This window comes from Grampus griseus (assembly GCF_964374135.1).
Source record: "Grampus griseus genome assembly, chromosome: 20".
Taxonomy (NCBI): Eukaryota; Metazoa; Chordata; class Mammalia; order Artiodactyla; family Delphinidae; genus Grampus; species Grampus griseus.
The window spans coordinates 50,565,004-50,585,596 of NC_139014.1; the positions used below are offsets into that span (position 1 = coordinate 50,565,004).

General features: G+C 40.7%; 2 protein-coding genes across 3 annotated transcripts in view; one reads left to right on the plus strand and one right to left on the minus strand.

The window, feature by feature from the left end:
• Positions 1 to 5,357, minus strand: part of RPA1 (replication protein A1) — a 53,627-nt gene extending 48,270 nt beyond the window's left edge. Inside the window, exon 1 of the mRNA XM_082678509.1 lies at positions 5,220 to 5,357. Coding sequence (XP_082534635.1) covers positions 5,220 to 5,252 — 33 coding nt within the window. The 5' untranslated portion in view covers positions 5,253 to 5,357. The remainder of the gene's footprint in view (positions 1 to 5,219) is intronic.
• A 160-nt stretch (positions 5,358 to 5,517) lies between these two features.
• Positions 5,518 to 20,593, plus strand: part of SMYD4 (SET and MYND domain containing 4) — a 36,457-nt gene continuing 21,381 nt past the window's right edge. Inside the window, exons 1-3 of one of the 2 annotated variants that reach the window (XM_082678019.1) lie at positions 5,518 to 5,620; positions 5,723 to 5,784; positions 6,647 to 6,792. In XM_082678019.1, the coding sequence (XP_082534145.1) occupies positions 6,659 to 6,792 (134 nt within the window). In that variant the 5' untranslated portion in view covers positions 5,518 to 5,620; positions 5,723 to 5,784; positions 6,647 to 6,658. Of the gene's footprint in view, positions 5,785 to 6,646; positions 6,793 to 20,593 lie in introns of both variants that reach the window. The other variant, XM_082678020.1, reaches the window with a different exon arrangement.

Below are 20,593 nucleotides of genomic sequence, written 5' to 3' on the forward strand. Positions count from 1 at the left end.
CATATATATAAATTTTATCAAAGGTGACAACACAATTCAATGGAACATTATAGTCTTTATAACAAATGGGGCTGAAACACTGAATATCTGCAATGGAAAGAATGATCTATACACCATACATAAAAAGGTAAACTTGAAATGGATTACAGACCTGAATATAAACTAAAACTATAAAACTTCTAGAAGAAAACACAGGACAAAAGATTTGTAACCTTGAGGGAGACAAAGATTTTTGTGGACAGAAAAATACAATTCAGAAAAGGAAAAACAAAACAAAAAAAACCCAACTGAACATGAAAATTTAAAACTGCTCTTTTAAAAAAACACCATTGAGGGGCTTCCCTGGTGGTGCAGTGGTTGAGAGTCCGCCTGCCGATGCAGGGGATACAGGTTCATGCCCCGGTCTGGGAAGATCCCACATGCCGCGGAGCGGCTAGGCCCGTGAGCCATGGACGCTGAGCCTGTGCGTCCGGAGCCTGTTGCTCCACAACGGGAGAGGCCACAACAGTGAGAGGCCCGCACACCGCAAAAAAAAAAATACACCATTGAGTTTCCCTGGTGGCCTGGTGGTTAAGAATCTGCCTGCCAATGCAGGGGACACGGGTTAGAGCCCTGGTCCGGGAAGATCCCACATGCCGCGGAGCAACTAAGCCCGTGCACCACAATTACTGAGCCTGTGCTCTAGAGCCCGCGAGCCACAACTACTGAGCCCATGTGCCACAACTGCTGAAGCCTGCGCGCCTAGAGCCTGTGCTCTGCAACAAGAGAAGCCACTGTGATGAGAAGCCCGCGCACCACAACGAAGAGTAGCCCCCGCTCGCCACAGCTAGAGAAAGCCAGTGTGCAGCAACGAAGACCCAACGCAGCTGAAAATAAATAAATAAAATTTATTTTTAAAAAAAACAGCATTAAAAGAATGAAAATCCTCAGATTGGGAGAAAATATATATAATGCTTTTATCTAACAAAAGACGTGTCCTGATTAAATAAAGAATTCTTACAACTAACTAATAAGAACACGTCCCAATTTTTTAAACAGGCAAAAGATATGAACATACACTTCACAAAAGAAGGAATACAAACAGCCAATAAGCACATGAAAAGATGCTCAAGATCATTAGTAATCAGCAAAACACAAATTAAAATCACAGTGAGACACCACTCCACATTCACTAGAATAGGTAAACCTAAAAAGACTGACAACACTTAGTGTTCGTGAGGAAATGGAGCAAACAGAATTCTCATAAACACTATGGAAATAGTTTAGCAATTTCTTATAAAGTTAAATGTTCAGTTATCACATGACCCAGCAACTGCACTCCCCAATATTTATCTCAGAGGAATTAAAATATATTTCCATAAGAAGACTTGTACATAAAAGTTCATAACATCTTCATTCATAATAGCCAAAAAGGAAAATAACCCAAATGTTCAACAGATAAATAAACAATTGTGTTTATTCATACCATGGAACACTACTGGGCAATAAAAAGGTGCGAACTACTGAAACAACATGGATAAATCTCAAAAATCATTTTGCTGAAAGAAAGAAGCCAGACACAAAGGGTACATATTATTTGATTCCATTTATATGAAGTTTTAGAACAGTCAAAACTAACCTGTAGTGATAGAAACCAGAACCCAAAACAGTGGTTGCCTAGGGTAGGGGCAGGGGATGGGAAAGGAGCAGATTGGGGTGGTGTATACATTTGTCACAACTCATCAAACTGCATACAGTTTGATGCATTATTGCATATAGTTTGATGTATTACAGACTGATATAGTTTGTAAACAATACGTATTATAGTTTTTGTCATACATAAATCAAACTGAACTTCAGTAAAGGTGTTTTTTTTTTTTTAAAGGAACAGAACTGGGGGAAGGGACAGGTCAGTAATTTCATCAAGCACCTTTCTGTTTTATTTGATTCTAAAACCAAATACATGTAGTACCTTATCATTCTTTTTAATTTATTTGTGTCATCATAAATAGTGAATATAAGACTTACTCTTCTGGGACACAGCATGATATATACACTTAAGACAGAACTGACTTAAATTTTCCAAATTAACATTGCTAATAAAAATACAAAGCAACAGTGGTGATCATTTTGTAATGTACAGAAATATCAAATTACTATGTTGTGCACCAAGAACTTACACAGTATTGTAAGCCAATTATACTTCAAAAACAAACAAACAAATGAACAAACTTATAGAAAAAAGAGATCAGATTTGTGGTTACCAGAGGCAGGAAGTAGAGGGAGGAGGAACCGGACAAACGTGGTCAAAAGGTACAAATTTCCAGTTATAAGATAAATAAGTACCAGGGATGTAACATACAACATGATTAATATAATTAACAATGCTATATATGAAATATAATTAACAATGTTATATATGAAAGTTATTAAGAGAGTAAATCCTAAGAGTTCTCATCACAAGGAAAAAAATACTTTTTTCTTTTTATTTTGTATCTATATGAGGTGATGGACATTCACTAAATTTACTGTGGTAAGTGTTTCATGATGTATGTAAGTCAAATCATTATGCTGTACACCTTAAACTTATACAGTGTTGTATGTCAATTATATCTCAATAAAACTGGAAGGAATAAAATACAAAACAACAGAATGGAATGGTTCAGAGCACACGTTCAAATCCTCACCTCATGCACAAATTATTTAACTTCTCTGGACTTCAATTACTTCATCTGTAAGATGGGGTTAATGATAAAAATCTACTTTACAGGGTTACTGTAACTACTGACTATAATAAAGTATCTGGCACATTGGAAAAGATCAAAAGTATTCATTCCCTTCCCCTTTCTTTGTATTACCTAATTACTCAAGATACAAATGCTATTAGTTCTATTTACCACAATAGTTCCACGCAAAATCTCTTATTTTATGTTCGCTCTTGCCGAAAATGCACTATTTGTGTGTTAGTGCTTACCCTTTGGGGTCTATGCCTTTTGAACTAAAATGATATTACCTGCTTTAGCTGATAAACAAACTTGACAAAGGTACTCTACACTCCATCACCACAAACACACACACACACAAATTTTCCTTATCATTTATGAACAAAACCTAAGTAATACTTCACCTAACACTGGAAATATGTTTCCTAAATTTTGAATATGGCAAAAACTAACTCATCATTTTTTTTTTTTTTTTTTTGCGGTACGCGGGCCTCTCACTGTTGTGGCCTCTACCGTCGCGGAGCACAGGCTCCGGACGCGCAGGCTCAGCAGCCATGGCTCACGGGACCAGCCGCTCCGCGGCACGTGGGATCTTCCCAGACCGGGGCACGAACCCGCGTCCCCTGCACCGGCAGGCGGACTCTCAACCACTGCGCCACCAGGGAAGCCCCATCAAATTATTTGAAAAATACCAGTCACTTTCCTTGAAAGTGAAGAACAATTCCTAATTTGTCTTAAAGATGCAAGGTAGCAGCTATAAAGTAAACAAGGACTACAATTTGCAATCACTTCTCAGGGTTATTTCTAATTTATTAAAATATTCACTCAACTCTGCCAACTGTTCTTCCCCATCCATCTCTGTCCCTTTCTTTTCCCTGCCTCACGCGCAATTAGCAAACATTTATTGGGCACCTAAAACTTGCCAGCAGTCCTGCCGGTACTGGGGAGACTATGTTGAGCAAAAAACCAGACATAATTTCAGGCCTCAAAGAATTTACAATCCAGTGGAGGGAGACAGAAAGTAACTGATATGAATCAAATAAACAACATATAAATGTAAGATCACATCTGTGATTATTAATAATAGGTAACATACAATGACCATTTAGTATGCATCAGGCATGGACTGAGCACTTTAAATTAATAGCTCATTTAATCGTCCCACTAACCTTAGGCAATAGGTACTAGGTATGATTAACCTCATTTGACAGAAGAGGAAAGGCAGAGTTTAATATCGTGAACAAACAGGAATTAGGGGCTGAAAATAAAGGGATTTAGCCTAGCAAGGGGAGTCAAGGAAGGCTTCTCTGAGGAAGTAACTGAGCAGAGACTTGAAGGTTACGTTAGTCAGCAAGGGGAGAATGAGGAACCACCCAGGCAGTAGGAACAGGTTAAAGAATGTTCAAAGCCCCTGTGGAAGGCAGGAGTATGAAATATACCCGGATTTAAATTAAAAAAAAAAAAAAAGGAAAGGCTTGAAAGGAGGAAAGAACTGGTGGGAATATGCTATGATGGGAATGGCAAGAGGAGAGTTATGCTGGGTAGAAGTGAGAAGGCCAGGCAGAAACAATGGTGCCAGTGTGGATGGAGAAAAGTAGATGCATTTAAGAGATATATGTGGAGGTAAAACACACCAGACTTGGGGAGGGACTGGACATCCAGGGTGACGGAATGTGTAGCAAGAATGATTCCACAATTTCTGGCTGTTGTAACTTAATGAATAATGGTGCCATTCATCCAGACAGGGAACGGTAGAGGCCCAAATTTAGAAAGATAATGGATTTGCTTTGGGACATGTTGAATTTAAAATGTTTTTGAGATATCAAGTACGCATCTGATAGAGGTTTGTCTTTCAGAGTAAAGGTGGCTCCGGACACAGATATTTGTGAGCAATTGACATACAGATGGTAATTTGTCTCGGGAGAAGAGTCAACAAAAATTTACAGAGAGATCTCCAGACGGGGAAAGACAAGCCAAGCTGAGCCACAGAAACCGAAAGAAGAGGGTGTTACCAAAAGAAAGCGATGATCAATAGTCAAACGCTGCTGAAAACTCGGGTAAATGTAACTCTCAAAAGTGTCTGTTGGATTTAACGACCTGGAGGCACTGCTGACTTTAGCCAGGGTTACTTCTATAGTGATCAGGGGAGTGACTGATTGGAGTCTGTTGAAGGGTTAATGGGAGGCGAGAAAAAGAAAGAACTGAAAACTGACAACTCTAGGAAAGTTAGGCTGCGGATGGGGGAAGGGGAGGAGAAAGAGAGTGGCTGCGGGAGAGAGATGGGTGAAAATCAACAGTTTATTTTGTTTCATTTCCTTAAGCAGGAAAAACATGAGCGTGTTTAAAAGACGATGGGAAAAATGCTTTGAGGAGTGATGACTCTAGGGAGTCACCCGGCGGTTCCTCCCCGGCCCCCGCTGTCTCCTCCTCCCGCGTTCTCTCCCCCTTCTCCACCCCGCACAGCCCCAAGGCCCACAGCCACCCCGGCCCGCGCCCGGCTCCGAGGCGTCTCCTCACCGCAATGGCCCCCTCGCTCAGGTGGCCCACCATGGTTCCGCCGCAACAACTACTGCGCTCCGACACCCCTGCAGCCCTGGCTCTACTCCAGGGAACCCGCGCGCTCCAAAGCGATTGGCCAGAGGACCTGCGTGCACCGCGAAGACCTCCCGACGTGCGCAGGGCACGGGGGCGGGTTTAGGAGCCGAGCAGCCACCTCATTGGTCGAGGCACGGCGGGCGGCCCACGTGACTCACCGGAGCCCAGGTCCGGGGCCTAGTCGCTGGATTGCGGGGCCTGGGGGCGGGGCGCGGAACCACGGAGCGCGCGAAGCGTGATGCGCGAAGCGTGACGCGGACGCAGCGAAGGTCGCAGAGTGGAGGAGTTCCGGCAGCTTTCCGAGAGTCCCAACTCGGCCTTTGGTGGGCAGACACTGATTGGTAGCCCAGAGGAGTGGTAGAGCTGTTGCCCTAGTAACTCTGCTACTAGATGTAGTCAAAGTATTGACTTGCTTCCTTCAGCAGCCCAGAGCTGAGCTCCCGCAGGTTCCAGACCCTGAGCTTGGCAGAGTGGGGAATCTCTCAAGGTAAATAAGACCTGGTCCCTACCCTCAGAGGAGAGCACAGTCTGTCGAGGGAATTTCTGCTGTGAGGAGCACTAACTCAAGATAGACATGGTTTGGGCCCCAGGAGAGACAGTGTGCTGCTATCACAGGTGGAAAAATCAGGGAAGGCTTCCCAGAGGAGGTACCATTTGAACTGGGTCTTGAAGAATGTTGGGAAATTTGCCAGGTGGACTCCAAGTGAGGGTAGGGCCAATGAATAGTCTTTGTAAAACCTAGGGTGATGAGTAACCTGGCAAGCTGGGGATAGCTTTGAGTAGCTAGATAGTAGGGTACAGAGGAAGAAGTGAGACTTGAGCATTAGAAAGTAAGCCAAGAGTCAAATAATGAAGGATTTGTACTGGGCTTCCCTAAATGCTAGGAGGAGCATTGATGAATTTAAGGTGGAGTCCTGACATCTGTCTCAGTGTGGAAGATGGACTGAATTTGGAATGGGGAAGTGGGGGGGTCTGAGGGCGTGGAGACTAGTTATGACACTCCAGAAAGAATGCCAGACAGGAAATGGTGCGGGCTTGAACTAAAGGAGTGACCTGGGGATTGAAAAGAAAATACTGAACTGGGTAAGAGTTCTGATTCATCATTGTATAACCAGTACCTAGTATGATGCCTGGAACAAAGTAAGCTTTCAATAAATATTTCTGAATGAAGGGATGTTGAGTGAATTGGGGTGAGAAACAATAGATGCTTCCTCAACATGTAAACAACTATAGGAAGAGACCACAAGAATTGATTTTGTTGCTTCATGCATGCTTGAATGAAATCTTGACTTTCTAGAATTGTGCATTTGTAGAAATCCGAATTCCTTATTTTCTTATTCATTTTTTAGATTTAAAGTAGCATGGATCTGCCCGTGGATGAGTGGAAATCATACGTACTTCAGAAGTGGTCTTTGCTCCCCAAGTCCATTCAGGTTACAATTTCTACAGCAGAGACTTTAAGCGATATCTTTCTTCACTCATCTTCGCTTCTTCAGTAAGTGAGTGGAAGCTTTAACCAGGGAAATTTTGATGCGGAAAACGTTGTCTTTTGTGATTTGCTCTCAAATTACATCTCTTTTTTTTTAATATAAATTTATTTATTTATTTATTTTCTTCTTTGGGTATTCGTTGCTGCACCCAGGCTTTCTTTAGTTGCGTCGAGTGGGGGTTACTCTTCCTTGCAGTGCGCGGGCTTCTCATTGCAGTGGCTTCTCCTGTTGTGGAGCACGGGCTCTAGGTGCGCAGGCTTCAGTAGTTGCAGCACATGGGCTCATTAGTTGTGGCACACGGGCCCTAGAGCGCAGGCTCAGTAGTTATGGCACACAGGCTTAGTTGCTCCGTGGCATGTGGGATCTTCCCAGACCAGGGCTCGAACCCGTGTCCCCTGTGTTGGCATGTGGGTTCTTGTGCCAGCCACTGTGCTAAGTGCTTAGTAAACAAAAAATACATCATTTAAAAAAAGACAAAGATCCTTACCTTTGAGGAGCTTAATTGTAGCAAGGAAGGACAGACAATAAACATAAATAAGTTAAAATATATAGTATGTTAAAGGTGAGAAATACAGTAGAAAAAAAGGAAAAATTGAACAGGGTAGGGGAAGTAGGCAGTGCCAGGAGCGAGAGTACAGACTGTAGTATTAAGTAGTGTAATCAGATATGCCTCATTGAAAGAGTGAAAGTGGAGCAAAGTCTTGGAGATACAGGAGTTAACAAAGTAGCTATCTGAGAGAAGAGCATTCCAGGCAGAGATCCTAAGGTGGGAGCGTGTCTGGCATGTTTAAGCAACAGCAAGTTGGATGAACAGCTAGTGGTGGATGGACAGAGTAAGCCAGAGGGAGAGTGGTAGGAAATACCATCAGAGAGGTAATGGGACATGCATGGGAGTTGGGGAAGAGCAGGTGGCACAAATCGAGTTGACACTTTCTTAGTGCCTTATCTTTTTACCCTGAGTAGGAAGTTATTGCGGGGTGTAGTAGGCGGAATTCTAAAGATGCTCCCCCTGCCCCCACGCCAGCATTCTGGTCCCCTGGTTACTCAATCCTGGTCCCCTGGTTACTCAATCTAACATTAACCTAGGCACTGCTGGGAAGGGATTTGGCTGATGTAATGAAAGTCCCAAGCCCCCTGACTTTGAGATATAATTACTGGGTGTGTGTAACCCAATCAGACCAGACCTTTAAAAGCAGAGAGTTCTTCCCAGCTGGTAGCAGAAAGGGAAATCAGAGAGATTCAAAGCATGAGGTGTGAATGCGATTTGGCTGACTTTGAAGGTGGAGCTACATGACACATGACAAGGAATGCAGGAAGCTTCTAGAAACTGAGAGTGCTTCCTGGCTAACAGCCAGCAAGGAAATGGGGACCTCAGACCTATAATTGCAAGGAACTGGCTTCTGTCGGTTCTAAACTCAACATCCTGGATGAGTTTAGATATAAATTCTTGCCCAGATCCTCTCTATAAGAGGTCACCTTGATTTCAGCCTTGTGAGACCCTAAGCAGAGAGCCCAGGTAAGCCCACCTGGACTTCTGATCTACAGAACTGAGGATAATAAATTGGTATTGTTTTAACCTGCTGAATGTGTGGTAGTTGTTACACAACGATAGAAAACTAATTCACAGGGTTTTGAGATAAGAGTGATACGATCTGATTATATTTTAAACAGATGTCTGCACACAACGACCCACAGGGTAAATCCATGCCACTGCCTGTTTTTGTGTGGCCATCAGCTAAGAATGGTTTTTACAGATAAATATTTGGAGTCAATTTGATGATTGGGAACATTGGCTTTGAACCCCAGTTTAGCAAAATGGTATCCATTTTTTAAAAATTTTTTTCATTCTTCTCATTAGTAGACCTGTGTTACAAAAAAATTGTACTCAATTATTATACCTTGAATTTGGTCAGTAAATGATTTTTACAAGCGTGTTTTTTCTTTTGTTGTATAAGCACCTATGTAATAGCCTCGATTTTACCTCTTGGCCCAAGCAGGCTAAATATTTACTCTCTGGTTTTCTAGAGAAAGTTTGCTGATCCTTGGTTTTTTTGTTTGTTTGTTTGTTTTTTTGCGGTACGCGGGCCTCTCACTGTTGTGGCCTCTCCCGTTGCGGAGCACAGGCTCCGGACGTGCAGGCTCAGCGGCCATGGCTCACGGGCCCAGCCGCTCCGTGGCATGTGGGATCTTCCCGGACCGGGGCACGAATCCGTGTCCCGTGCATCGGCAGGCGGACTCTCAACCACTGCACCACCAGGGAAGTCCCCCGGTCCCTGTTTTAAAGGATTGCTCTGACCACTGTGTTAAGTATAGCAGGAGTAAGAGTGGAAATAAAGAGAATTGTTGGAAGGCTGTTGCTTTAATCCAGGTGAGAGAGGAGGTGATAGTAATTTGGGCCCGGGTGGTAGTAGTGGGGATGATGAGAAGTGGTTGGATTCTGATGGTATACAAGATAAATTGATACAGCTTACTAACAGCAAAAAGGAGTATCAGTAAGAATCCAAATTTGAAGTTTTGGAGCACTGAAAGGAATATAAATCAAAGAAGAGGATTTGTCTGATTGTTTAATGTTGGAGTTCCTCAAGACTCCAGCCTAGGCTCTTTCTTAGTCACTCTCTATTCTCAACCGGTTCAGCCTCATTCACACCCATGACATCAATTACCTCCTATATGCCAATTACCCTTAAAATTATATCTCCAGCCCTCACTTCTTCTCTGAGACACAAATGTCTAAATCAGATGACTACTTAAAGCCTCAAAGATACTTAAAATTCAACATATCCAAAACCAAACTCACAATCTTGTCTTCGAAATTAGATTACCTTCCAGTGGTGTCTATCTTAATGAACTGCACTGCCTTATTTCAGTTCCTAAAACTAGAAACCTGTGAACCATTTATATATGTGTGTGTGTGTGTGTGTGTGTGTGTGTGTGTGTGTGTGTATATATGTATATTTATTTATTTATTTATTTTTGGCTCTGTTGGGTCTTCATTGTGTGCAGGCTTTCTCTAGTTACAGCAGGTGGGGGCTACTCCTCATTGCAGTGCATGGGTTTCTTATTGCGGTGGCTCCTCTTGTTGCAGAACATGGGCTCTAGGTGCACGGGCTTCAGTAGTTGTGGCTCGCGGGCTCTAGAACGCAGGCTCAGTAGTTGTGGTGCACAAGCTTGGTTGTTCTGTGGCATGTGGGATCTTCCCAGAGCAGGGCTGAAACCCGTGTCCCCTGCATTGGCAGGCGGATTCTTAACCACTGCACCACCAGGGAAGTCCCCCATTTTATATTTTAAAATAACTCATGATCATTCCCCCTTTTTACTTCAGATCATCATGATTCCTTAGTGAATTACACCACTATCCATCCAGTTGCTGCCCAGAAACCTAGGAGTCATGCCTGATTTTTCCTTCTTCCTCATATCCCGTATTAAATCCATTGCCCAATTTTGTCCATTTTAGGACTGTGAATGCTGAATTTCTTTCAAATTTAGCAAATATGACTTCTGCTTCTGGATAGGATATAATAGGTCACAACAGGCAGTACTTTTGAAACTAAAAAATACTGATATGACAATAATCATATTTTTAAAGACACCAGAGAGCAACAAGGACCAGAGGACTAAAATTCCAGAGAGGGAAGACTCCCTCCTAGGCGTTCGCTAGCCATGGTCTTTCCTGGGGGTAATTGAAGGCTGAGGATCAGGCTGGCCCCAAGCACAGGGACTGTCCTGGGGGAAACTGAAACCAGCAGACCTTTTGGCGGTCATTTGGGGCTGATGTGATGGATTGGAAACTACAAGATGGCCAAACTCAAGGCCCAAATTTAAAGTCTGTTTGCCTCATGGGACGTTTACTGAGTTCTCAGGAAGTGCAGGAGGCCTACCAAAAAGGCAGAATACAATCTCCCGCAATCTTGCAATGCTGAGGAGCAAAATCCCCCTAGTGGAAAGGGGCCTGCAACAAACACACATACAATCTTCCTATCAAGACATTTGCTGGATTTTGAACCTCTGGTATGATAAGTTAAAAATCCTAGCTCAAAACATCCTGAGACCAAAACTTTCAGGCATGAGAAGACAGAGACCTCCAGTCTCTCAACCAAAAGCTCAGGAGGTCCACACCCAAGAATAGGAAGAAACCAGAGGAGTACTGAGTTTTAATAAAACTGTAGACCAATGCTGATCAAATTCAGCTCTTGATAAAGGTAGGCCAGCCCCTCATCCTATCTGCCTAGCAGGGGGAAGGGGGCACTTTCATGGTGGAAGGTGTTGTGTTGCTTCATTGTGTCTTCCATACATAATGTGTCAGGAACACAAAATTACTAAACTGCGGAGGGACATTAAAATGACCCATAATGAAGAGAAAAAATGAACATTAGAAATAGATTGACTGATGTTTACATACAGGAGTTTGTAGACCAGATCTTTTAAATAACTGATTAACATGTTGAAGAAACTAGAGGAAAAGGTGGACAAGGTGGATGAAAAGATAGATTCCAACAGAGAATTGGAATCTATAAAAAATAATAAATTTCAGTACCTAAAGTAGTCAAAAATCATAGACACAGAAAGTAAAATGGTGGTTGCCAGGGGCTGAGGGCCGGGGAGAATGGAGGGTTATTGTTTAATGAGTATGGAGTTTCAGTTTTACAAGATGAAAAGAGATGGAAATAGATGTTGATGATGGTTGTATAACATTATGGATGTATATAATACCACTGAACTATATACTTTAAGATGGTTGAGATGGGGGCTTCCCTGGTGACGCAGTGGTTGAGAGTCCGCCTGCCGATGCAGGGGACACGGGTTCGTGCCCCGGTCCGGGAAGATCCCACATGCCGCGGAGTGGCTAGCCCCGTGAGCCATGGCCGCTGAGCCTGCACGTCTGGAGCCTGTGCTCCGCAACGGGAGAGGCCACAACAGTGAGAGGCCCGCGTACCGCAAAAAAAAAAAAAAAAAAAGACATTGCAGTCTGACCACTGCCTATCTCTCTGGCTTCCTCTCTCACCACACTCACCTTTCAGACATATGGGCCTTCTTTTAGTTCTTGATGTGCGCTATGCTGCTTCTTGTCACATGGTATTTTCTTAGGGTATTTCTTTTGCCTGAAATGCTTTTCCTATGCACTCCACCATGCCCTTACTAATTTCTCATCCTTCAGGCTCAGCCACATCTTCCTTAGGAAAGCCTTCCCTGAGTCCCTGCTGGGTCATCTTCATTTTTTATGCATTTACAACACTGCATACCTTTCCTTTTTATATTTGTGTAATCATTTGATTAATGTCTATCTTTACTACTAGACTATAAACTCCATGAAGGCAAGAACCATGTCTGTATTTGTTTGTCTTTCTGCAGACAAGAGTAGTGTAGTGTCAAAAAAACAGGTACTCAATAAATATTGATTGAGTGATAGTTTGGTAAAGCTTTTAGTTCAGTGGCTGGCACATATTAATACTCAGCATGACACGTGAATGAGAGCCTTATATATACACATAAACACATAACCTTTCAAGTTCAAGGTTTTCATATTTATCTTTGTGCCAGCAGCTATTACCGTGTCTGGCACATAGAGGCACTCCGATTTTGGTTGAATGAAATAATTCAACCTTGAGCCTTGCCAGTTCAGGTACTAGGTACAATTAGGGTTATACTTTTTTTTTCTTTGGCTTGTTGTTTTTCTTTTTTATTAATGTTAGTAAGATACAAGTACATTCTCATCGCAAAAGATTGATACAATATTTAATAAAGTAAAACATGAAATTTCGCCCTTAGCCTTCTCATTCTCTTTCAGAGATTACCACAAGTTATTAGAACTTTCTATTTCTTTTTTATGTATGCTCGTACATTTGTACATAAATGTGCGCGTATCTTTTTCTCCTCTATTAGATTATGTGCTTTGTTCTTCGAGGGTTTTTGCAACATCACACCTTAATCTTTTTAGCAACCAAATGAGATTGCTAGTATATTATTGCCACAACTTACTTGTTTCCCTATTGATGGGCAGTTATGTTCTTTCCAGGTGGTGGTTTTTGTTTTTTTACTGTCACAAACAATGCTGCAATGAACAACTTTTATATATGTTGTACATATGTTTAGAATTTAAGATAGATTCTTAGAAGATGATTTGTTGCATCAGTGGTTATGAGCAATGTAAATTTAATAAATACTTCCAAATTGTCTTCCAAGAAGGCTTTACCCACTTACCATGAACATATCCTCGCCAACGTTAGAAAACAACAGTCTTTTTTTTTTTTTGCCGCATCGCACCACATGAGGGATCTTAGTTCCCCCACCAGGGGTCGAACCTGTGCCCCCTACGGTAGAAGCACGGAGTCTTTTTTTAAAATAAATTTATATATATATATTTATTTTTGGCTGCACTGGGTCTTCATTGCTGCGCACGGGCTTTCTCTAGTTGCAGCGAGCGGGGGCTACTCTTCATTGTGGTGTGCGGGCTTCTAATTGCGGTGTCTTCTCTTGTTGTGGAGCACGGGCTCTAGGCATGCAGGCTTCAGTAGTTGCGGCACACGAGCTCAGTAGTTGTGGCTCATGGGTTCTAGAGCACAGGCTCAGTAGTTGTGGCGCATGGGTTTAGTTGCTTCGTGGCATGTGGGATCTTCCCAGACCAGGGCTCGAACCCGTGTCTCCTGCATTGGCAGGCGGATTCTTAACCAGTGCGCCACCAGGGAAGTCCCATGAAGCACGGCATCTTAGCCACTGGACTGCCAGTGGGACAGGGAAGTCCCAGAAGGCAACAGTCTTTAATTTTGGCAACCTTAAGGACAAAATAATCTTGTTTTAATTTGCATTCTGATTACTAGTGAAGTAATGCACCATTTCTGATATTACTCATTAATATTTGTTCTGTGAGTTTTTGTTTGTGTCCTTTGCCCATTTCTCTAGCGGGTTGTCTGTCTTTCTCTTAATAATTTTTAAGGGGTCTTCATGAGTCTGACTATATATTTCTTTGCTATTATATATGATACTAATTTTTCTCCTAGTCTATTATTTATCTATTTTTATTTTACTTATTGTGTCTCATTATGTATAAATTGCATGCATGTATTTTAACTTTTTTACAGCCGTTTCTGTCTTTTTCTTTTATGGTTTCTGGGTTATGTGTCTTAGGATAGTCTACTCTTCCCCAAGATTATAAAAATATTCTTTATTTTCTTCTAACTTTTTTGGTAGTTTTGTCTTTTAGTTTTAGCTCTCTAATCCATCTGGAATTTATTTTTGTGTGTGATGTGAAGGAATATTCTAAGTTTTATTCCAGATAGTTTTCCCACGTCATTTATTGAATAGTCCATCCTTTCCTCAGTGCTTCAAAATGCCACATTTATTAAATTCCCACTTATCTATAAATGAGTTTCTAGACTCTACGTCTGTGCCAAAACCAAAGAGTTTTAATTACTGTGACTTTATAGTATCATACTAGAATTTTTTCAGTTTCAAGTGACAGAAACCCAGCTCAAATTAGGAAATCTATAGGCTATGGAAACTAGGATGTGCAAAGGCAGATCTATTTTTAAGCTGAGTTGTATCCAGGAGCTCAGAAGATGTCATCAGACTCTATCTCTTCATCTGTCAGACAGACTCTCTCCACCTGGTGGGCAGTATAACCATTGGTAACCTTGAGCGCCTGCTGATAATAGCTTAATAACCACAAGAAAAGAGGTCATCTTTCCTAAGAGTTTTGGCAAAAAAGCTCTGGGTTGGACTCTGACCAACCTAACTTTGATGGCATGCACACCCCTTCAACCAAAGATGTGGGCTCCTCTGATTGGCCAGGCCTGTAACACATGCCCAATGGTCTTGCAAAATTGGGGTCAATCCTACTTCAACCACAAGGAATGGTTTCCCCCCTGAGATTTTGTTACCAGACGTGGTGAGAAGGAGCAGTTGAAAGCAGGGAAGTCTGGTACAAATATGGCTTTGCTATCTGTTAAGCCAAGTTCCCACACACATATACACAGTCATTATTCTTTTTCAAGAATATCTTGGCTATTTTGTATACATTTCCCCCATGTGAACTTCGGAATTGACTGTCAAGTTCAATAAAAAGTGTTGTTGGGTTTTTGATTGGGAATTTATAGATTCATTTAGGGAGACTTGACACCTTTACAATATTAAATTTCCTCATTCACGTAAAGGGTATGTCTTGCCACTTGTTTAGGGCTTCTTTTATGTCCTTAAATAAAGTTTTATCATTTTCTTTATATAGGTCTTGCACATTTCCTCTTAGATTTATTCTGCTTCTTACAAGGTTTTTGTTGTTCTTGTGAATAAGACTTTTTCCCCCAATTACATTCTCTGACTGATGATCGGTGGTGTAAATATAAGCTAGGAATCATCTTATAATAGGCCACCTCACTGTACGTTCACATTATTTCATCATTTTTTATGCCAATCCACTTAGAATTTTTAGAAAGTATATCTGCAAACAGCAATCCTCCTTTCAAATATTTGTACCTCTTCTTTTACTTTTTAATTATAGCATTATTTAGAGCTCTGGTGCAATGTTGAATAGTAACAGGCATTTGGGACATTGCTATAGGTTTATAGTATATACCCTTTATCAGTTTAAGGAAGCTGCACTATATTGTATCATAAATAAGTGTTGAATTTTATCAGTCCTTTTTTTTGATATATTTTGGGAGGAATGATCATTTTCTTATTCCACTTGAATCTGTTAAGGCAGAATTGACATCAGTAGATTTACTGAAGCTGAACTGTTTTGGAGAATAACTCTGGTTATCATCTAACATTTTTTTTAACACAGGGGTAGATTCAATTTGCTGAGGTTATTTTTAGGATTTTTATATCTATGTTCTTAAATGGTATTAGACTATATATTTGTGCGTGTGTGCTCTATTCATCAGCTCTTGGTATCAGGGTTATGATAGCCTCATAGTATGAACTGGAGAGCTTCCCATATTTCTCTATGCTCTGAAATAATTTATATAATGTAGGGATTATTTGATTCTTTAAAGCTGGTAGAAAAATCCTGTAAAACTATGTAGACCTGGTACCTTATTTATTTATTTTTTTTTGTGGTACGTGGGCCTCTCACTGCTGTGGCCTCTCCCGTTGCGGAACACAGGCTCCGGACGCGCAGGGCCAGCGGCCATGGCTCACGGGCCCAGCCGCTCCGCAGCTCCCGGACCGGGGCACGAACCCGTGTCCCCTGAATCGGCAGGCGGACTCTCAACCACCGCGCCACCAGGGAAGCCCCCCTTATTTTTTTAAATATTTATTTATATATTATTTATTTATTTATTTTGGCTGCACCAGGTCTTAGTTGTGGCATGCAAACTCTTAGTTCCATCATGCATGCGGGATCTAGTTCCCTGACCAGGGATCGAACCCGGGCCCCCCTGCATTGGGAGCACAGAGTCTTACCCACTGTGGACCACCAGGGAAGTCCCTAGACCTGGTACCTTATTACATGGAAATATTTTCCTTTTTTAGTTTATTTTTTATCAGAATAATATGCATGTAGTATAAGAAGTCAAATAGTACTTCAAAACTTATAAAGAAAAACAGCAACTCTCGCTTACTCTTCCCCATTTCTATTCTGCAAAGACTGATATTTAAAATCATTCTGTTTCTTCCAGCATTTAATTTCGTATTGCTAAACAGTATGCTAATATTGCTATTTTTGAATTTTTAGTTTTAGATGCCAAATCTAGCTCTCTTACCCCCAACTCATATGTATATACTTTGCTTTTCCCTCATTGTATCATCATAACTATATTATAATTTATAATATATAACCAGTAGAATATGATACTGGTTAAACCAGTTTTCAATGTGTATATCCTTATGTGTATGTAAATATCATACGAACCACAAAGTATACTTTGAATTACATTTCCTTTCTTGTACAACTCTTATTTTCCCTGAAGTAAATAATTGCCTCTATTTTTATTTGTTCTGTGTATCTCTTACTACTTCATCCCCAAACTTCTCTACTTAACAAGTTAGTTCCAAAGAGCTGTTTGTAAAACTATTCAATCATAATCTAAAATGACCAAAAAAGATTTAAATTTCTAATCTCCATATGTTTGCCCAGTAAATGAAAGTATGAATTGGGCCTTTAAAGCTTAAAGCCAGGCATACACTCTTCTTTCTCGCCATTTACAGTCTTTGAGAAATGTTTTCCCAAATTAGATGCGTTTTGTCAATATCAAAGACCTTTTGAGACAGGTGGACCTCTCCCATTGATAATCTACAGTGTCCTAGGGAATCCTTAACAGACTCACTATCGGCACTCACTGCCTTCCTATTTGTTTTGATTTTACACTGATTCAAATGGAATACTTTGTTTTGCCAGAAATCAAGGAAATGCTCAAAGACTAACGGATTTAAGTAAAAAAAAGAACATAGGAGCCAGTCTGAAGAGGTCTCCATTGGCCAAATTTAGGACAATCTGAGCATCAAAAAGTATAATGATGATAATGGTTTATAAGAATGAATTTTTTTAAGTCCATGGTGATACTCAAAAAATACATAAATAAGTAAAAGAAGAAAAGGGGGAAACATTTGTCTTTACAGAAGAGTGCTAATTAATAAGTTTAGAAATAATGATAGAATTAGAAAATCACCATTTTGTAACTCCCAGTGTAATAAGGGATTCTGGCAATAATCGTCAATGGATGCTCCAAACATTAGAAGAAAGATCACTGGGAAACAGGTTATTCACATGGTCTCAAAGTATGGCCCCATAGATTACTTATTAACGTTACTTATTACAAGGGGAAAGTTATCTTTATATTAGAGAAATCCAGCAGTCACCACTTTAACCAGGTGACCAACCAACATCACCAGTAGTGATGGGACTGCCTGACATGTGTCTCCTGGTTTGAAACAACAAGAAGTATACAGATTTAACGATGGACTAATATTCTTGACAAAAATTGTTTGACCTGAATCTAATCATGAGGAAACAATGAGACAAAACCAGAATGTGTAACGTTTTCCTGGACTTGAGTCTTCAAAAAAACTTAATCATGAAAAACAAAAAAAATTATGGGACTGTCTCAAAAGAAACTAATGAGAAATAACTAAATGCAATACGTTAGAACCTTGATCTGACATCAGGTTGGGGTAAGAGAAAGAAAGAGAAAGAAAAAAAAAAAGAAAGAAAGAAAAGACATTTTAGAAATAATGGAGAAATTTTAAATGATATTTGAATTAGTGTTATTTTTTTAAATTTAATTTAATTTATTTATTTGGTTACATCGGGTCTTCGTTGCTGCACGTGGACTTTCTCTAGTTGCATCAAGCAGGGGCTACTCTTTGTTGCGGTGCTCGGGCTTCTCACTGCATTGGTTTCTCTTGTTACGGAGCTCGGGCTTTAGGCGCGTGGGCTCCAGTAGTTTTGGCACGTGGGCTCAGTAGTTGTGGCTCGCAGGCTCTAGAGCTCAGGCTCAGTAGTTGTGGTGCACAGGCTTAGTTGCTCCGCTGCATGTGGGATCTTCCTGGACCAGCGATCGAACCTGTGTCCCTTGCCTTGGCAGACGGATTCTCAACCACTGTGCCACCAGGGAAGTCCCTAGTGTTAATTTTTTAGGCATGATAATGATATTGTGATATCAAGATATAGGAGAATGTCCTTATTCTTAGCAGAGGCATGCTGAAATATTTAGAGGTGAATTTCCATGATGAGTGCACTTACTTTCAGGAAAAAAAAATGTGTATGTGTGAATGTGTGCAACTTATTAAGCTACAGTTTCTCAGCTCTGATCTTCTGTACTCTCTGCTGAGGCTGGGACTTTCTGCTTTGCCAATTGACCTTATAAGAGGCTTTACCTCTCTAGGGCTCTAGAAAGAGAAGGCACGGCTAGAAGAAGGAACTTGGTTCTTTCTGTCTGCTTCCTAGTTAGACTCTACATGCCAAAGAATGAAGTTGGACCTTTACCTTACACCATATGCAAAAGCTAACTCAAAATAACTCAAAGACCTAAACTGAAGAGCTAAAATCATAAAACTCTTAGAAGAAAACATAAGCCAAAGGCTTGTGACACTGGATTTGGCATCTTTTTCTTGGCTATGACACCAAAGGCACAGGCAACAAAAGAAAAAAATAGGCAAATCAGACTTCATGAGAAGTAAAATATTTAGTGCATCAAGTGACAATATCAACAGAGTTAAATAGGCAACCCACAGAATGGGAGAAAATATTGCAAATCATACATCTGCTAAGGGATTAATATCCAGACCATATAAAGAACTCCTAAGATTCAACGACAACAACAAAAAACCCAGTTTAAAAATGGGCAAAGAGCCCCCACTCACCGCAACTAGAGAAAGCCCGTGGGCAGCAACAAAGACCCAACACAGCCCAAACTAAATAAGTAAATTTTTTTTAAAAATGGGCAAAGGGCTTGCATAGATATTTCTTCGAAGAAGATAAGCACGTGAAATAAGCATATGAAAAGATGCTCTTAACATCACTAATCATTAGGGGGATGCAAATCAGACTACAACAAGATACCTTATTATCCTCATACTCATTAGATGGCTACTATCCAAAACAATAAAACAGAAAATAACAAGTGTTGGTGAGGATGTGGAGAAATTAGAGCCCTTGTGCATTGTTGGTGGGAATGTAAAATGGTACAGCCACTATGAAAAACAGTATGGCAGTTCCTCAAATAATTAGAAATAGAATTACTGGGACTTCCCTGTGGCGCAGTGGTTGAGAATCCGTCTGTCAACGCAGGGGACAGAGGTTCGAGCCCTGGTCCAGGAAGATCCCACATGCCGCGGAGCAACTAAGCCTGTGTGCCACAACTACTGAGCCTGAGCTCTAGAGCCCGTGGGCCACAACTACTGAGCCTGCGTGCAGCAACTACTGAAGCCTGAAAGCCTAAAGCCCATGCTCTACAACAAGAGAAGCCACCGCAATGAGAAGCCCACGCACCAGAATGAAGAGTAGCCCCTGCTTGCTGCAACCAGAGAAAGCCCGCATGCAGCAACGAAGACCCAATGCTGCCAGAAATTTAATTAATTAATTAATTAATTTTTTAAAAAGACAAGTAAGGCACCAACTTAGAAAAAAAAAAAGAATTACTATATAATCCAGCAATCCTACTTCTGGGTTTATACCCAAAAGAATTGAAAACGGGACTGGAACAGATTTATTTGCACACCAATGTTCAGAGCAGTATTCATAATAGCCAAGAGTGAAAATAGCCCAAATGTCCATTAACAGATGAATGGATAAACTGTGATATATACATATAATGGAATATTACTCAGCTATAAAAAGGAATGAACCTAGGAAACATTATGTTAAGTGAAAGAAGCCAGACATAAAAGGATGAATACTTTACCATTCCACTTACGTGAAGTACTTAGAGTAGACAAATTCATAGAAACAGAAAGTGAAATAGAGGTTATCAGGGGCTGGGGAGAGGGAGGAATAGAGAGTTATCATTTAATGAGTGCAGAGTTCTAGTTTGGGCTGGTGAAAAAGTTCTGGAAATGGATAGCGGTGACAATCGCACAATATTGTGAATGTACTTAATGCCACTGAACTATATACTTTAGTTAAAATGACAAGTTTTTAAATATTTTAGCACAATAAAAAAAATTAATTAGAAAATTGTTCCATCTCACTTCCACAAATTTTTTATCATAACATTCCAGAAGAAAATTTGAAATACTAAAAAAAGAAAGCTTTTCAAAACTTTAATTACTGAGTTAAACCTGGTCCTAGAAGAATGAATTATTGCAGCTTAGTTCTTAATTACACTGAAGAGCAATTACAAACACATTGAGTTTGTCATCATTTTGGATTAAGAT